This window comes from Muntiacus reevesi, chromosome 2 (genome assembly GCF_963930625.1).
Source record: "Muntiacus reevesi chromosome 2, mMunRee1.1, whole genome shotgun sequence".
Lineage (NCBI taxonomy): Eukaryota > Metazoa > Chordata > Mammalia > Artiodactyla > Cervidae > Muntiacus > Muntiacus reevesi.
The window spans coordinates 52,519,067-52,537,520 of record NC_089250.1 but is presented as its reverse complement, the minus strand read 5'-3'; the positions used below and the strand labels follow the sequence as shown (position 1 = coordinate 52,537,520).

Here is an 18,454-nt window from a genome sequence, read left to right as displayed (position 1 = left end):
ATCTCCACTATCTGTGTTAATCCCGCCCCCAGTTTCTGTTTTCTGCAGCATCTGGGGCCCTGTGACTTGGCCGGGGCTGCCCTCCTCAAGAGGGAGGGATTTCAAGAGAAGGTAAATAACATGCCTGTGAGCACAGCTTTCATACCGACCACCCCAGAGCCACCCCAGAGCCACCCCGTGCTCCTCTATCAGCTCTCATATCTGGGTCATGGTCCCCTCCATGTTCACCCCATGGCCAGACCAGGGCCAGCCCTGTGGCCCAGCATCTCTGATTCGGTTCAGAGCAGCCCGCCTAAGCCTGCTCCCTCCACCCACCGACGGCCCTAGGGCATCCCAAAATGCTCCGTTTGATATACTGTGTTTTTTCAGGAAATTTGTCCATTTCCTCCAATTTGTCAAATGTATTCAAGCACAAAATTGTTCACGATGTTCCCTTATTATCATTCTAACATCTATAATATCTTTGTAATGATTTTTATATACCTACTACTGACAGTCAGCTTTCCTCTCCTCTCTTCTTACTGATAATTGTGATAGGAGTTTGTTTTACTAATCTTTCAGTGTATCGGTGTTTGATTTTGTTCATTTTTCTGTTGTCCATCTGCTTTTTATTTCATTGACATCTGCTCTCTGTTTCACTCCCCCTGCTTTCTGTGGATTTAATTTGCTATTCTTTTCTCGCTTCTTGACTTCTCAAGTTAAACTTACCTTCTTTTCTAATAAGTGCAAGAGCTATAAATTTCCCTTGAATAGGACTTTAGATGTAACCTACAAGTTTCGATGTGTCATATTTTCATTATCATTCAGTTCAAAATATTTTGTAATTTCCATTGTGACTTACTCTACATAACTTTCTGTTGCTGATTTTTAAAATTTAACTTCACAGAGATTAGAGGACACACTCTGTATGAGTTCACTGTTTGACATTTGCTTAGATCTCCATTACATTCCTGCTTGGTCTATCTGTAAATGTTTTCTGTGCACTTGGAATGTTTATGCACTTGTTTGATGTGATGTATGACTTGGTTGACCATGTTGTTACAAGCCAATACTTCTCTGAACAAAGATGCAAAAATCCTAAACAAAATAGCAAGTTGAGTCCAACATATAGGAAAAGAGCAGCATCTTGTGACTCAGTGGGTTTATTCCAGGTTAATATTTGAAAATTGTGTTCAAATCTTCTCCATCCTTGCAGATATTGTCTGCTGATCTATCAGTTACCAAGGAAATCTGTTAAAAATCCCTAACTCTAACTGTGGATTTCTTTCTTCCTCCTTTCAATGCTGTCAGCTTTCACTCCATATATCTAAAATCCCAGCCTGTGCATCTAGTATTTGCATTTCCCTCTGAACTCTCTTGTCCTGTGTAGCAGCCTCTGGAGCAACACTCCTCCGCGGTTCCCTTTGTCTGATACTGATGAGCCTTTTTAGGCTGGTGTTTCCTTGGTTTCTCTTTTTTATCTTTTGGTTGTTCAGTCACTCAGTTGTGTTCAACTCTTTGCAACGCCATGGACTCCAGCCCAGGCTCCTCTGTCCTCTCTATCTCCTGGAGTTTGCTCAAACTCATGTCCATTGAGTTGGTGATGCCATTCAACCATCTCATCCTATCTCCCCCGTCTCTTCCTGCCCTCAATCTTTCCCAGCATTAGGGTCTTTTCCAATGAATAGGCTCTTCACATCAGATGGCCAGAGTATTGGAGCTTCAGCTTCAGTATCAGTCCTTCCAATGAATATTCAGGACTAATTTCCTTTAGGATTGACTGGTCTGATCTCCTTGCAGTCCAAGGGACTCTCAAGAGTCTCCTCCAGCACCATAATTCGAAAGCATCAATTCTTCGGTGCTCAGCCTTCTTTAAATTCTTTGCTTTAAACCTTTCTGTGTTCTTATCTATAATACATATTATCTACAAACAATAGATTGTCTTTGAAAAGTAGGTTGATAACCCTTTCTTTTTCCTGTAGTGTTCAGTATATTGGTAATAACAGGACTATTGGTATATCTGGGTGCTGTCTGCCATGTTGCTACATGTGTTCTATTTGTCCTTTTATGCTTTTTGTTCCTTTAACCTTCCCTGCTTGCCTTCTTTTGAAATTAATCAAGTACCATCCCACTTTTCTCTTCATAAGTCTTTGAGCTGTACACGATGATTTTTGTCACTGTTAGTTGTGACTTCGTAGAGAAGGTGAGACCCATTCAGTCCCCACACTTGCCTACCCTCCCACCCTTTGAGCTGTTTGTGCCACGTGTTACTCTCCTACTGGAGTCAAAAACCCCACAAAAAGCCATAAACTTTGCTTTAAATGCTCACAGTCTTCCTACAGAGGCTGTTTTCCAGTCTTTCCTGTTGGGTGACAGTGCAGCCCCCCCTTTCTGTTTCTCTGGCAGACGTTATCTTCACGTGGCCCTGGTTCGTAAGGGGTACTTCTGATGGCTATAGGATTCTGGTCTCAGAGTTTCTGCAGCGCCCTAGAGACTAGTAGCATTGTTTCTGTTGCAAAGCCGGACATCAGTCTTGATGTTGTTCCTTTTAATGTCTCTTTTCTCAGGTTGCTTCCAAGGTTTCTATTTTTGTCTTTGATTTTCAATAGTTTGACAGCAATGTGCCCAGTTTGGGTGTTTGGTGGTTGTTTTATTTTGGTGTCATTCTGCTTTGGTTCACTGAGCTTCCAGTATCTGTGCAAGGATGTCTTCCATCAGTTTGGGAACACTCTCTGTTGCTGTCTCTCCTGACACTGCTCCACTCTATTTTCTCTCCTCTGGACCCCAGCACACAAGCACTGGACATTCTTACTGTTCCTCAGTGTGTCTTTGCTTGTCCCCATGCCTTTTTTCCGAGTTTCAGCTGGATCCTCTCCATCACTCTCTTCCAATCCCCGTGCCCTGTCTCGAGTGGTACCCAGACTGCTCTGCACTATTCAGCGCATCCTCAGCCTCACACTTTGTATTTTCAGTTCCAGCAGATTCAGTGCATTCTTTTCTACAGATTTTTCTGTCCCTCAAGGACTGCAGCCTTCAAGTCCCACCTGCGCCGATGGCTCCCCAGGATGTGTGTGTATGTGTGTGAATGTGTGTCTATGTGTGGCTCTGCCATCACTGCTGGCCACCTGGATCCAATGCCAGGCTGCCTGCATCAAAGAGGCCCATACCCAGGTCCACCCCCAAGTACCAAATGCCCATTCCGGTCTGGCAGCCTCAAAAACCATCGTCCACAGGTGTTCATCTCTTGGGGCTCCTTATCTGACTTCAGGGTGGAGCCCTGGGCAAGTCCATCCAGACCGTGAAAGTGCTCCTGGCCATACAACGAGCCAAAAGGACACCCTGCTCACCCTGGCCAGGCCGGCAGAGTCCGTGGAAACCCCAGGACCCAGCTGGAGTCACCTCCGGTGGGGCCAGCCTCTCAGCCCAGGCCTCCAGGTCCGGGGGTGTCGGCCTAGGAGAGACAGACGAGTTATGGGCCGTGAGGATGCGACCGACTCAGGGAGACGGTAGCACAGAGGCATGTACCTACTCACTGGGTCCCCAACCAGCCACCATGGGATGACCGTCACACCTCCAGAAAGGAAGCCTGAGCGGACATGTGAAAAATCCACATCAGCACAGCACCAGCCCCTCCCACTGAAACACCCGGGTTCCAAACGCACAGAAATAGCATTTGATTTATTTCAAATTACAAAACATGTGCTCAAACTCTTCCACCTTGAAGATCTTTTTTCTTCAGGGAAATAATGGAACCTAACAGACCTGTCTTTAAATAACTACCTGAGACAGAGGAAGTGGATCTCAGATGCCTGGTAACAAACACACAGCCACCAGCACCGCAGCAAAACCCGCTTGAGACCGACCAGCACCGTTCAGGGCGTTTAACCCACTGCTGTAGGAGTCTCTACACTGGGGAAAATTGCCCCTTAGAAGCACTGTAATTTAAATGTCAAAGCTGATTTAATATCACGGATGTTGCAACTATTACTGCAAAGCCGACACCTGCATCACCTTGAGCGACACGGGGCCAAGGGGATTGTGGGGCAGAGGGTGGATGGAAAGCAGCCACGACCACACAGGCTCACCCAGGACACACTGAGCATGTGGGTTCTGGGCACTGGGCCCATGAGGATGTGCCCAGTGGACAGGCGTCTGGCCGGCAGCCCTCGCGTCTTACCTGGGCTGGGGAGGCGACCGGCTCCCTGGGCTCCGTCTGGCCGGTCACCAGAGCGGGCATCCGGGGCTCTGAGTGCAGGAGGGCGAAGGGGCCGGAGGGAGGTGACTTGGGCTGGTGCCAGGTCCTGGGGACACAGGAAACGAGTCTCACCCGCGTGAACGGACGCCAGCTGGCGGGCTGTGGAGAGTTCGGGGAGTGTTGTCCCTTGGCCATCCTGCAGTGAGCCGCACGCTGCCATGTCATGAGGCCTGAGTCTCGCTGGACGAGGTTTCTATCTGCTTGCCACTCCCAAGCATCTGGGTCTCCGCACGTGCCTTGTCTGGGGGGTGGTCTGACTACGACGGGGTAGTCTACCCAGAAAATCAGAACACGCGGCAAGAATACAGCACATGCCCAACTGTGCCTGGAGGAAGGATCTTCTAGAAAGTCCTTCTAGGTGCGTCAACCTGGCTATTTACCTGTAAGGGTGGTAATACCTAAGTCAAATGCCCTTTCATAGGAGAGTGTTTAAGGTCCCATATCAAGCCAGACTCAAGTGAAGGTCCTTAATTCATGTAAACACCAGAAGGAAATATTCTTTAAACCACAATCAGAACAAAACCCAGCTGCTTCCCTGACAGACATCGGGGGCAGTGCACGGAGAAATGTGGGCAGGGGGGCCTGTGACTGGCGGCCCCACCCAGGGCAGACCCCGCCTGCTGCCAACCCAGGTCTGCGTTCTCTCCTGTAGGAGCGCATCCTTCCATCCAGACAGGACAGCACTATCGCTGCTGTGATAGACAGACCCTCGTGTGCTCCCAGCAGCCACGACGGCGACATGCACGGGACGTCAGGGTTTCTGGGAGGTTGAGGACGCACCGCCCTCAGGCCTCGGCCTCCAGTGACCAGGGCAACCGCTTCATCTCCAGTTCGTTCCCAAGAAATAAAGGTTACTTGTGTTCTCACGGCATTTTTCAAAGTCCCTCCCGGATCAACACACACCCACAAACACGGCTCGGGAAACAGTGCGTTTGGCACCACAGAGGTGCTTGCCATGGTTTCTATTCAGTGAACAGAGACTTTTAACCAGTGGGATGTCAGCCTCCTACTGCAAATGTAATAAAAGCAAAAAAAAAAAAAAAACTTAAACTGAAGCAAAACGAAAAGTACGCAAGTCCTCTCACGGAGAAATCAGTTAAACGCTGGAGATCCACCAACAAAACCATCTGTGGAGCTTAACTGCCAAGCCAGACGTGATCAGACCTGGGAGAACAACTGAACACGGTTTTCTTGGAGGCTCCAGAACTGTCCAGAAAGGACCTTCAGTTACTGCTAGGCACTGTCTGCAGATCTGATAGTTCTCTTAATTAAACATGTGCCAATACCACCCCTCGCTTCTGCAACACTGCGTGCCCGGCCAGCCACGCTGACCACAGGGCTCTCCTCTGGAGACTGGGATGACCTGACAGGGCCCAGGAGTCCCACTCAGCACACCGCACACCATGAAGCCACCCTCGTCAGACACCATGATGAAGACGGGCCCTTCCCCCGCTGCTCTAGCCACGAGCTATGGCTGCTGGGATGTCAGCCCAACAAATCCCCCAACATCACAAAAGGCTTAGGCCCAGAAAAATCTCATCAACAAGCACCTCGAGGAACCTGGGGGTTAGAGTCGGGAAAGAGACCCTACAGACCCCTCATACCAGACCGGGAGTGAGGGACTCCCAGCACCGCGGCACAGGGCCCCACTTTCCTTCTGGGTCTCCCTGGAGGAAGCGTGGCAGCCTCTGTGCCCATGAGCTTGGGGGGGTCTCCACCTGGGACCTCGGGTGGCAGAGCCTCTGCATTGCTATCAGTGGTGCCCAGTGTGAAGCCATGCTTCCCTTCCAATGTGTTTTTAGGTCCTCAGCTCACACTCCATCCCATGCTCCCCAGGATGGTGAGCTCTCTAGGGGTGCAGGCCCATGCTGGGTGGCACCCAGGAGGGACTCCCCATCCGCACAGAGGACGGGACCATCCCTCCTGTGACCACATTGTTCAGTACAGAAGGGCTGCCCCCACCTCCTGGGGCCTCTGACACACAAGGTTCACGCACCAACTAGGAGAACCCCAAAAAAAGCCAGAACAACCGTTCTGCCCTGCAGGGGATGCCCCCACCTCCCCACACCCTACCCTAAGCTGCTCCTGCCATGACACCCACAAAGCTGCCCAGCTGTCCCTTCAGCTCCTGTGGACTTGCCAACTCTAAACCCCAGATGCTGCAGATGCCCTGGGACCACTTCCTTAACTACCGGTTTTTACCAACATGTTCAGGGTTTGATCTGAGTGGGAAACGGACAGACATTGGGGAGCGTTTGTCAAACGGACTTGGCTTACGCATCCACATTTTATATTCACAACAGCTGTGTAAACGACACTATTCCCATTTCTCAGATGCAAAGAAGTGAGACCTAAACTTGTTTTCAAAAGTGTGTTCATCAGCCTTGGGGGATTCAGCCCTGGGTCTGACTTCACAGCCAGGTTCTTCGACAGCCCCAACGGCCACCTTCCTCGGACTCTGGTAGGAGAAGCAATGAGAACGGGCACGCTGCTCTCCACGTTGGTCTTTATTAGCCACAAGCAATTTCCATCACAGACACTCAGGATATTTTAGTGCTCGTGAAAGCAAAGTTGTGAAGATATTGTTTTTAAGATTAGAGTGAAAATTAAAGACACTCTTCCCAGATGCCCAAAACCGGCTGCAGCTTTTCCTTTGTTTCCTTCAGTGGTGCTCAGGGACCACACAAAGCCCCGCTAGCCACACACGCTGGACTGTAGAACCCTGGACCGGCCCATTCCCCACACCCTCTGCACTCAGCACTGCCCTTTCTGGCGTGTGTCATCCTGCCCCGAAAAGGGAAACGGGGCCACACCTGGCTCTTCCTTACGGACACCAACCTGCCAGGGTGTCTGGAGACATAGTCACGATGGTCCCCTGCGCACCCAGGACAAGGGATGTACAGAACACCTGAGCCTAGGGGGAGCAGCTCCCGCCCAGGGTGGGCCCCCCCGGGGACTCAGCCAGCACCGCTGTACCTTATGGGCTTCTTGGGTCACTCCGTCATTTGCTTCCGAGCAACTGGAACTCAGCAGGAGACATTTAAGGTGTAAGCACAACACCCAAATCCTTTCCACATCTGAGGCGGGGGCAGCAGCACCGCCCGGTGAGGGCGGATCCGCACGCTGGCCACGCCCCAGGCAGGACGAGGCGGTGCCGGCGGGGCGTGGCCAGCAGAGGGAGCCCGAGGTCGGCCGTCCGGAGGCCGCCCAGGCGCCAGTCCTCCGCAAGGCACAGAGGTGCACTTGTCAGCTGATCAGGGCTTAGGGTTAGATGCATGATTTCAGGGTTTCCCAAGCGGCGCAAGTGGTAAAGAACCTGCTTGCCAATTCAGGAGACATAAGAGACGCGGGTTCAATCTCTGCCATGGCAACTCACTGCGGTATCCTTGCCTGGAGAATCCCATGGACAGAGGCGCCGGGCGGGCTACGGTCCACGGGGTCGCAAAGAGTCGGACACGACTGAAGCAACTTAGCAAGCACGCACGCACGCCTCGACTTCAAATATGAAACATTCGGATAAGCACACGGCTGCTTCCCTCCCAGTGCCCCTGACAGCCCCCCGTCACAGGCCCCGCGACCCATCGCGACCCCCACGTTCGCACAGCACCCTCAGCACCGCATCATGGGCTGAGGCTCCTCACTCCCGCCGACAGTGGGCGCCGCGGCACTTACGGGACAGGGAATGGGCACCCTTGGGCAGGTACTCCAGCAGCAGGGAGCTGTCTTCCCCGAGCACGTCCGCCTTCAGGGCCAGCAGGCTGTTCTTACTCATGAGCGCCGCCCGCAGGTTGGCCACGGCGGTAGCCTGATGTAACGCGTCGTCCTTCTCGGGGGTGAGGGGCGCGCCTAGGTAGCTGCCTTCTCCTCCCAGGAGCCCCTCGTCCACATGCGCGAGGAACTCTGGCCTCTCCCCTCGGCTGTCCGAGCTGCTGGCTTCAGCAATGGTCAAGTCCGCGTCTGGGGAGGAAAACACACGTTAGAGACGTTGCAGGCGACTCAAGGACCTTCTGAACAGCCAGCAGGCAAAGCTGGAGCCAGGAGCTTCCCGGCCCCCAGCTGCTTGTCATCAAGCCTAATCCCGTCCTGCCATGAGGTCTCAGAACAGCAGTGATGTCACAGCCAAGACTTCGGATGGGGTTCAACCCACAACACGGCGGGTGGGGGAGAGGGGAGCCCACCCAGGATAAGGGGTGTGCTCTGAGTATCTGGGTAATTTCATCTCTCAGAGAAGGGGTGACCATCAGAATGGATCAAAGAGCCTAAAGGACACAACCCTTAGGAAAGCTCCAGCCTCAGACTGGGCCACAGTCTCAGTGGTGACACCAAGGTGAGCACTGAAACAGAACTTTAAACTGAATTTTGTCAAAACCAAAACCAAACAGAATTAAACTGAACTTTGTCAAAACCAAACCTTCGGAGGCCTCCAAGGACACCATCAAGCAAAACGCGAGGACAGATCAGGAATAAATCCCTGCAAACTGTGCCCGGACATGAGATTCCACCCAGACTCCGCAAAGGAACCTCAGAGCTCAGTAAGAAGAGAGACACCCCAGTTTCGAAGATATTTGAACAGATACTTGTCCAGAGAAAATGCATAAATGGCCAATGGGGGTGCTCAATATCATTTGTCATCAGGGAAATACAGCTTGGCACCAGGAGGCCCTTCACTCCTATCAGTGCCCACCAGGCGTGGGGTCCTGGAGCCCCCCAGGCTGCTGTAAGAATATAAAGTGATGTAGCCTCAGTGTAGGAGCTCAGGTCCTCAAAAGGCTGGATATGGAGTGGCCTCACGGCCAGCATTCCCATTGGTAGGAGGATGTCCATGCTCAGAGTGACAGCACCCATCAGGGTCAGAGGTAGAGCAGCCCGAGTGCCCACCTACAGGTGAGGGACAAACAGGGTGTGGTCCATCTATGCAGTGGAATGTGATTGAGCATAAACAGGAATGACGCTCTGACACAGGCCACAAGGCAGATGAATCTTGACATGTTATATTCAGTGAAAGCAAAACAAACACTGTCCTCTGATTCTGCTCACGTGAAATACTCAGAGAGGGAAACCCATGGAGAATGAAGAAGACTGGGAGTTGCCAGGGGCTGGGGGAGATGGGGGGATCTTGGGTGACTGCAGATGCCCGAAGATGGGCCGGTGCCAGACGGACCCCAGGGAGAGCTGCTGCCTGGCCAGGGCTCCCCAGGAACAAGTGGCCACTGGAGAAATCAAAATAGAAACAGGAAAGCAACCTCCTTCCCAAGACAGAGGCAAGTAGGGGAGGAGGGATGGGCCGGGTTCTCCCACCCCTGCACTGTCCTGGGGGGTAGCGCTGGTGGTTGGAGGGAGACCGGGTCACCTCAAATGTGAAGTCGTGGGACAGAAACGCAAGCTGGTCCCTGAAATGACAGGTCCCTCCTCAGACCTGGGAAGCAGGGGCTGAGTGGAAATCAGAGACTTGGACCAACTTAAGTGTCATGCCCCTGATATGGACATGGCCTCACACACCTGGGAAGTGGGGGCAGCAGGCACCAGGCCGTACCACAGGGGACCTCCACCTGGACAGGTCTAGTCCAGGGATCCAGACACTCGGTGCCACCATCCAGGGACCCTTCCAGCTACTGCCAACAGAAGTTTCTGAAGGATATTTTATTTTTATCAAACTATAAACCTTTTTTATATTTTTTTTTTGCCAGTTCTTCAATTTTATATCAGCACTGACTTTGCACTGCTAGCCACTAACTGTAGGGATTAAGTAAATTGAAATGAAGGCTTTGCCTCTCTTGGCCTAGCTCCTGGAAGAGACTTAGGTGGTTCTCATTCCTGGGGCTGGAAGGGCCAGGATCCAGGACTGACAGGGTGGTGGGAGCCTGCTTCCAGCTTGCAGACAGCCTCCTCCCCACTCTCCTTGCCCCAGCCAGTGTGTGGAGGGCCTCTGATTACCCCAAGGACTTGCTTGCTGGCCCCACCTCCAAACACAAGGATTCAAGATATGGATTCTGGGGACAGAAACATTCAGCCCACAACAGGCTGAAAACTAAAAAAGCACCAGATTTAAAAAACAAAATTTATTGAAATTATATTAACAATTTAAGTCCAAAAGCTTGTCAAAGAAATCAAGATAAGCTGAGAGATTCCTGCCACATGTGAAAAGCTAAAGGCTGGGTTTTGGGGAAGGATATCTGGCAAGTGAGAACTGCAATGAAACAGTGAACCGGCTTCCAGCTGCAGTGCAGAGGTTGGCAGGGGGCAGGGCGGGAGGGGCTGGTGAGCTCTAGCCAGACACACCCCCAGGGTGACCACCCTAGGTGCTTGCAGTGAGCGGTGAGGGTCCACAGGGTGTAGGGTGACAGTGAAGGAGATTAAAGCCATCAATGGAGGATTTCTCTCACAAATGCTTAAGACTCAGAAAAGGCACCTCAAGGCCAGGAACGCAGTCAGCCCACCTGTGGCGGCTCGATGACCTCACCTAGAGTCCTTGCAGGAACACTAAAGAACCCATAGCCCCCAGCAGTGTGACTGGTTGAGCAGAAATGCCTACCTCCCAAGTCCTCCAGTCTTTCTGCTGCGCACCTACCCGGGACATCTCCTAATATAAGGACCAGGTGGCGCTAGTGGTAAAGAACCCTCCTGTCAATGCAGGTTAGACATAGGAGACATGGGTTTGATCCCTGGTTTGGGAAGATCCCCTGGAGGAGGGCATGGCAACCCATTCCAGTATTCTTACCTGGAGAATCCCATGGACAGAGGAGCCTGGTGGGTTATAGTCCATGGGGTCATAAAGAATTGAACATGACGGAGCAACTTAACACGCATGCAAGTACCATACAGTGAAACATGGAAGGAATGGGTCTATTCTGAAGACGGGAGTCATGAAGGAGACCGGAGAGGACTAATGGTCCCTAACTGTCCAACACCACCTCGACAGTCGAAGCTCACGGACAGCACGGCCTAGGATGTATTGTTCAAGTGAGAAGCAGAGCAAAGTGCCCAGAAGGCAGCATGTGAGGCCTACCCTACGGGGCTGAGCCAGACACCAGGAGGGAGAGCAGAGCCCCTTCCAAGGCCCTTCTAGACCACAGCTGGATTTCAAAAAGAGAGCTTTAAGATGAGGTCAAAGTGAAATTCTACAAACAGAACAGGAAGTTGAAAGCAGTGTTTACATTGCAACAAATCCTTTCATAGATAAAGAGTCTGATGTCACTTAAACCCACTGAAGCAGGCTCTTACTGTTATCAAAAAGCTAAAATCATCCCCAGTGTCCCGGGGGTGGAGGGTAGGGACCTGTGAGGAGCGGCATGGCTTCTATGGTAACTTGATATTCACGGGTTAGACTCAGAACGTGTTTCATGCTGCTCTGAGGAGGATCCCAGCTGGAGCCAGGAGAGCTGGGGCACTAGGCTCGGACCCGAGCTTCAGGGAAGGCCTCCAGCCCAAGCCACTAGCCACCATGCATGACAGGACTGTCTCCAAGTGCCCTCCGGGCAGGGACATCTCCTGAGCGAGGACCTGAGGACCCTGGGGGTCCTTCCTTCAGCTGCTGGAGCTCATCCACCAAGTGATGGCCCTGGAAACTCCTCACCTCACATTTCTCCTCTGAAGAGTCTTTTGTGGCAAACTTAGACTTGGTGACTCAGAAAAAAGCCTTAAATGGTGACGTTAAAAAACTGACAAGCCAGGAGCCAGACATGTGATGACCGCCTAGGCTTGGCTGTTAGTCGTGGGCAGTGGACCCCATCCGGGCCGCCTGGTGACACTGCAGCACCATTCTTGGACACAGCAGACCACAGCAGCACCCCCCGGAGCTGGACAGGGAGACCAGCCACCTAGACGAGGGACGGGGTGCGTCTAGCCTTCTCACACAACTGTGATGGCAGGAAATGTCCCCATGCCAACCTCCAGGCCAGCAGAAAGCCACTCAGGGCTTCTTCCCCAGCCAACCTCTCTCTGATAAACAAGGCAACCAGAAGAGAAAATATCAACGTTTAACTGTAAAAGGTCAAGTGTTAAATGTAAAGATGAATTCAAGAGCAGAAAACAGGGGCAGGGTTGTTCCTTCCTATAAATGATACACTGTACACATTGGAAATTTTCACTCAATCTTTAGCTGAAACAGAAAAGAGATCATAATTAAAACAAGCAGAATTTCTAGACAATTAAACTAGATGATGCAGTATGAACTGCAAAGGACCTCTACGTATATATCTATACGCACAGACACATACAAACATATATACATATATATGTGTAAAGTGTTGTCAGCAACTACCCCTCATTGGTGTGTGGTTTAACTTCCCACATAATGGAATACTGTAACCTGTTTTAAAAAAGATAAGGAAGGTTTCTGTGCACTGATGCTGCAAATCTAGCAATAATAAAATAAGTACAATGGTGTGTACAATATACTACTTCCAATGTAAACAGGAAAAAATAATATATTAGTTCCTTTTCATTCACAAATTCTTGAAAAACCCAAGAATAACTAACTGATTTTTTATCTGATAGGTTGCCCTCCAGGCAGATGAATGTCAAGGACAGCTGGAAGATACTCATGATATACATTTTTATACTTTTTGGTTTTTGAATCACTCCATTAAATTAGAAAATAAGAAACATCTTTTGAAAGACAGTGATGAAAACGTATGGACATAATACCAACAAAGATACCTCTCAAAAGAAAAAAAAACAGATGATGAAGCAGAGAGCACATGTCCAGGGCCTGGGGTGGGTGCAGGGCCGCCCTGTCACTGGGGCCTGGGCACACAGCAGGCATTTAGTTGCTAAGATTTCCCCAAATCTCACGCTTCACAATTCTCAGGGCTGCTCCCCAGCTGCCTGTCAAAGCCCTTCTGCAGATGCCCAGCCCCACCCAGCCCAACCTGCCACCTCTTGTCCAGGGAACAGGCGCCTGCGTCCGCAGCTGTGCACACAGCAAAACGCAGCAGAACCTTCAGGACAAGTGAAAACGGCCAAGACTAGGCCCTGGGAGACTCCACCCCCGACTTACAGCTCAAATCAGACCTCAGTCCTAATACTCGCTAGATCTCACAAACAATGTAAAAACAAAGTTCAAAAAACGAATTATGCACCTTGTCCAAAATTTACATTCTTACTTTATGTGTCTAAGGTGTATTATTTCTCAAGTGTCATGCTTTTTATCCATGTTAAAATCAAGTTATTTCATTTTCTATCACTAACCAAAAATTTTCACTTCATAAAAGAAACTCTCTTTAATTAAGAAAAAAAACAAACAAACACCTATATAGTCAGCAAAGTAGTTCCACAGGCAGATGATATCAGAACAGCTGGACACCACATGGAGAAGGTGACTGTGAAGGCTAACCCATCACATGCAAAGAATAGTGTACGCCCCACGCCAGTGGTCACACTCAATCCTCTGGGAAAACCACAGAAGAAATCTTTGTGACCTGAGGCAGAGGTTCCTTGGATTAGACCCAAATAGCATGAACCACAAAAAACAACAACAACAAAAATTCACACACCAGACTTCATCAAAATTTAAAATGTGTGTGTGTGTGCTCAGTTGCTAAGTCACGTTGGACCTTGAAACATTATGGCCTTCTAGGCTCCTCTGTCCATGGGATTCTCCAGGCAAGAATACTAGAGTGGGTAGCCATTCCCTTCTCCAGGGGATCTTCCTGACCCAGGGGTCAAACCCAAGTCTTATGTTCTCCTGCACTGCAGGCAGGTTCTTGACCACTAGCGTCACCTGGGAAGCCCCTTTCCAAATGTGTATGCTTTTCAAAAGACACTGTTACGGGAAAACACGAGTCAGAGACTGAGAAAATGTTTTCAGAACACATGCCTGGCAGGCGAACAGACACCTGGAGGACGGTCCACTCAGCCAAAACGCTTCCCCAGGGGGAGAGTTGATGTCAACTTGGATGCTCATCTTTGGGGTGGGACCCCAGCCAGTGGGATCCCTGGAGTGCAGGGTGCCGGATGGTCCAGCACTCAGACCTGCCACCAGGCACAGCCCTGAGCAGATGCCACTCAAAGGCAGATGGGGAGGCTAGTAGACCCTGAGAAGATGCTCACTGAAACCATGAGGAGACCTCCACCCCCACGCCCTCCAGAATGGCTAAGGTTTAAACATGAACCCAAACCACTGTCTGCGTGACACTGGCACAAGTGTGCCTCACACCACCACCTGGTTCCTCACACACACACCACCTGAGAGCCCAGTCTGGGAGGCATCAAGGCAAATCACACCAAGACTCGTCTGGGACGTTCAAGGCAGCTTGACCATCACAGCCGGAAACTACGTGTCCATCAGCAGCTGTGTTACAGCTGAGAACAGAATACCGCTTGGCAGTGAAGGAATGATCTGAGGACTCATGGTGGCCGGAGCAACTCCGAGAGCAGGTTGGCAACCACCTGGACAGACCAGAGCTTCCCTAGGCTGTGGAGGGAAGCAGCCCAGGGTCCTCTGGCGGTGACTGAGTGGGACCAAGTCGGTGAACATGTCACTGTGTGACATGCTCGCTTGTAGCTCCCAGGTTGGCATGAGATGGGTGGAAGGGTCCAGAGACTGAGGGGATGTTTTGTCATCAAAAGGCACATGAAAGGTGTGGGTCCCAGCCTCAGAAATGCAGGCTCTGGTAAGAAGCTGGCCATGCTGAGCTGGGGTCCTGCTGTCTGCTGCTCCCTCTGAAATGCGCAAACGAGGTGAGACTGGATGATCAGACAGATAAACATGTAAACACAGCAAAACATTAGCAGGTAGAGAATCTCAGGTGGCAGGTGGGCTCACGGTCTGTTTTTTTCAACTTTTCTCTGAGTGTGAATATCTCCCCAATAAAATGACCAGGAGAGAGACAATAAATTATTCAAACCTTACAGTTAGAATCTGTGCAGCTTACTGAATGTATACCATCACTAAAACAATAGGAAAGGGGTGGTGGTTTTTTTCAAACACCTTGTTATTGTTTGTCCCCCAACTGTCCCCAGGTGTCTGGGGCCTCACCTCCGAGACCATGAATGTGTCGCCTCATATGGCAAAAGGGACTTTTCAGGTCCTTGAGATGTGAGATCACCCTGACCTTCCCTGTATACACAAGCGTCCATCTCAGAGGAAGAGGGAGGCGGGAGGGCCAGAGCCAGCGAAGGGGACACGGCACCAGAGCTGAGATCTGAGGGATGTGGGGCCCCCAGCCAGGGGTCGAGGAACCTTTGGAAGCTGGAAAAGACTGGGATTCTCCCCTGAGCCCAGAAGGTCCAGCCCTGGGGACCCACGGTTGCCGTCTGAGGGCGAGAGAGGCTATGGCCGGGCTGCCTCCACCACTAAGTTCGTGGTCAGCTGTCACAGCAGCAGCAGGGAGCAGCCCCCAGAAACACCTTGAGGTCGGCTTCAAACACACAGGCACCAGCACCGAGGGTGGCAGCAGAGGGTCCCTCATGTCCCCCTGGTCAGGCAGGGCCCACGGCTCAGGAAGGGGCCCCCCTCGGGCTCCACCAACAGCAGACTGATTGGGAGAAACCAGCACCTGGAGGCTGAGTCAGGACGCACCCTCCGGGGAGGGATCCCAGGACAGGTGTGGGGGTGGGCATGGGGGTGTCTGGGGGTGGGTGCGGGGATGTCTGAGGCTGTGGGGGGTGTATAGGGGGTGGTGTAGGGGTGTCTAAGGGGTGTGGGGGTATCTGGGTGTGAGTGTGGGGGTGTCTTGAAGCCTGGGTGTGGGGATGTATGGGACTGTGGGGGGTGTCTGGGGGAGGGTGTAAGGATGTCTAAGGGGGTGTGGAAGTGTCTGGATGTGAGTGTGGAGTGTCTGCGGGCTGGGTGTGGGTGTGTCTAGGACTGTGGGGGGTGTCTGTGGGGTGGTGTAGGGGTGTCTGGGGGTGGTATGGGGTGTCTGCAGAGGTGTGGGGGTCCCTGGGGGTGGGTATGGAGGTGTCTGAGGGTGGGGTTGTCTGGGGGAGGTCAGGCCTCTGCCAGCTGAACAGCTGTGATATGGTCTTTCTGGTGTGTATGTTCTGCCTCTGTTTTTAAAAAAATTTTAAAATGCAGTAGCATGAAAGTTTTCAAATAAACAGTTAAAAAAAATAACACTCACAACTCCTTTTAAAATCTTCGTTTAAATGTAAGCTTCCAAGCTGTACTTTTAAGTGCATATATATAAATGCACATATACACCACTGGGCATTTCAACACAACCAGAGCCCTTTTGTCTCCGGGGAGCGAGGGCAGTGGGCTCAGGTCCCACCCTTGTTGGCACCTAGGGGCGTCACCGTCACAGTGTCCAAATACCAGAAGAAAACACACATATGGTAAAAAGGACAAAATGCCTCAAGTTCAAATCAAAACAGGACTCACTGAGGCGGCAGAAAAGGCAGGTGGCCTTCCTGTCAGGCCAGCGGTGGTGCTGCCCGAGGGTGAGGTGACCTGAGAGCAGGGAGAGCAGAAACGCACCCTTGGAAGCTCCCAGCCAGCGCTGGCCGTGGAGGGGCCCCAGCCCAACCCCCGCACGTCTGTCCCAAGTGGAACCCCAAGGGTCCCGAGAGGGACCACTGGCCTTGCTCACCTGTCACCCCCAGGGGCCCTGCCATGTCCTGACGACCCAGATCCAGACCCTGCAACTCAGCTCTTCACAGGGGCAGTGGCCCTGGGATGACCAGCCTCCACTTCCACATCTGGAAAGATGAGAAGTCTCAGGGCCTCTGGCTTCATGAACTGAATCTTGTAGAAAGTCCAGGAACTTCCATTTTGGCAGAAATGAAGCTTTGTTGGCCTCTCAGTAAAACCATGCCCATGGTGATGAAGGCTTAAGTCCAGGTGGTAACTCAGAAGTGTGGCCTTGGGCCAGGGTGAGGCAGCAAGTGGGGCACAGGCCGGGGGTCTCAGGGCTGAGCCTTGCCCCCCTCAGGCCCCTTCCACAGTGCCCCCGCTCTGCTGGGTCAGCACTGGATCCCTCACCTCCCTTCTCAACAGCATGTCTTCCCCCATGTTCCCAACCGAATGACCTGACGAAGCCCACTGCTGAGGTGTCCAGGCACCGGCAGCCCCCTGACCACAGCTCTGAGGTCAAGCAGACGGATTCCAAGCAATTCTGCTCATTCCTGCAGGGAAAACGTCTGGGGGCCCAGCCGAGGGAGAGGCCACCGGCTTGGAGTTCCGAGGGGCTAAGAAGCGACCCCTCTGACCTGGTCAGGGCAGGCTGGGCCCTGGTCCCAAGCGTCTGCCCCCACCCCGAGCTGGACAGCAGCCCTGGGCTCAGAGCAGCCACAACAACCTCGGGAGGCCACCTGTACCCCTGAACCTGCTCTGCAGTTCTGACGCGCCCTTCACAATCCCGGGATGCCAGGTCCACCCTTACCAAGGTCCAGACATGAAGAAGTCCCTCACGAGACACATACACTCTACTTCAGCTCAGAACTTTGTATCTGCAGATCCTCTTGGGAATCAGTGTGGGATGTTGGGATGGGCTGGCCAAGCTCTCCTGCCTGGCACAACCTTTGAACTAGCAGCTACAAAACCACCATGCTGAAGGCTTACAACCTGGGGATCACAGACAAAGGGGTGAGGCAGGTGCCTGGCCTGTACACATTGTACTAGCACGTTTAAACGCTGCTCCCCACGAGCCATCACACAGACAGGCTGTGACCTGGAGGCACATTTCAATGGATGTTTTCTTGGAAGCTGCTGGGTTACAAAGCCTGCTTGGAAAAATCACTCCTAAATGCTAACAGGCCCCAGGGTCCCCAAAGCCAAGGGGGACACACAGAGGACAAGGCGGTGGCCCTGCTGCAGGACTGGGCATCCGAGCGTCTTCATCAAGGACCTTGAACCATCAGCAGGAACCTCCTGACACGTTCCTTGGAAAAGGCCTGTTCTCCTATAAATGCGGTGAGAATAAACAAAAATACTCTCTTCTAAGATGTAATAAATCTTTAATGAAAGCAAACCCTCCTCCATCAGGGATCGTGATTTAGACTTCCAAGCCCCAGCCCAGGGAGGGCGGAGGAATAAATGGCCACCATGATGGGCAGAGCCGTCCCACGCAGCCCACACCTCAGGTCCTCGTCTTAGCAACTCGGGGGAAATCTGGCAGTTGCCTTGGTAACCCGAGGGATTTCAGACAGCAGCAAGAGTACATGAGCCGAAATCACTTGTTGGATTCCAAAAACACCTTCTGCTCGACAACTGCTTTTAAAACATCAAACCCACGGGCTCGTAGAGCGCCCTCATTCTTAAGTTGTTGAGGGACTCTT

The 18,454-nt window shown here is 51.8% G+C and overlaps 1 protein-coding gene across 1 annotated transcript in view; it reads right to left on the bottom strand.

Annotated features, from left to right (window-relative positions):
* The window catches only part of ZBTB46 (zinc finger and BTB domain containing 46), a 49,626-nt gene that overhangs the window by 9,718 nt on the left and 21,454 nt on the right, over nt 1–18,454 (bottom strand). The window contains exon 3 of the mRNA XM_065921614.1: nt 7,907–8,191. Coding sequence (XP_065777686.1) covers nt 7,907–8,191 — 285 coding nt within the window. The remainder of the gene's footprint in view (nt 1–7,906; nt 8,192–18,454) is intronic.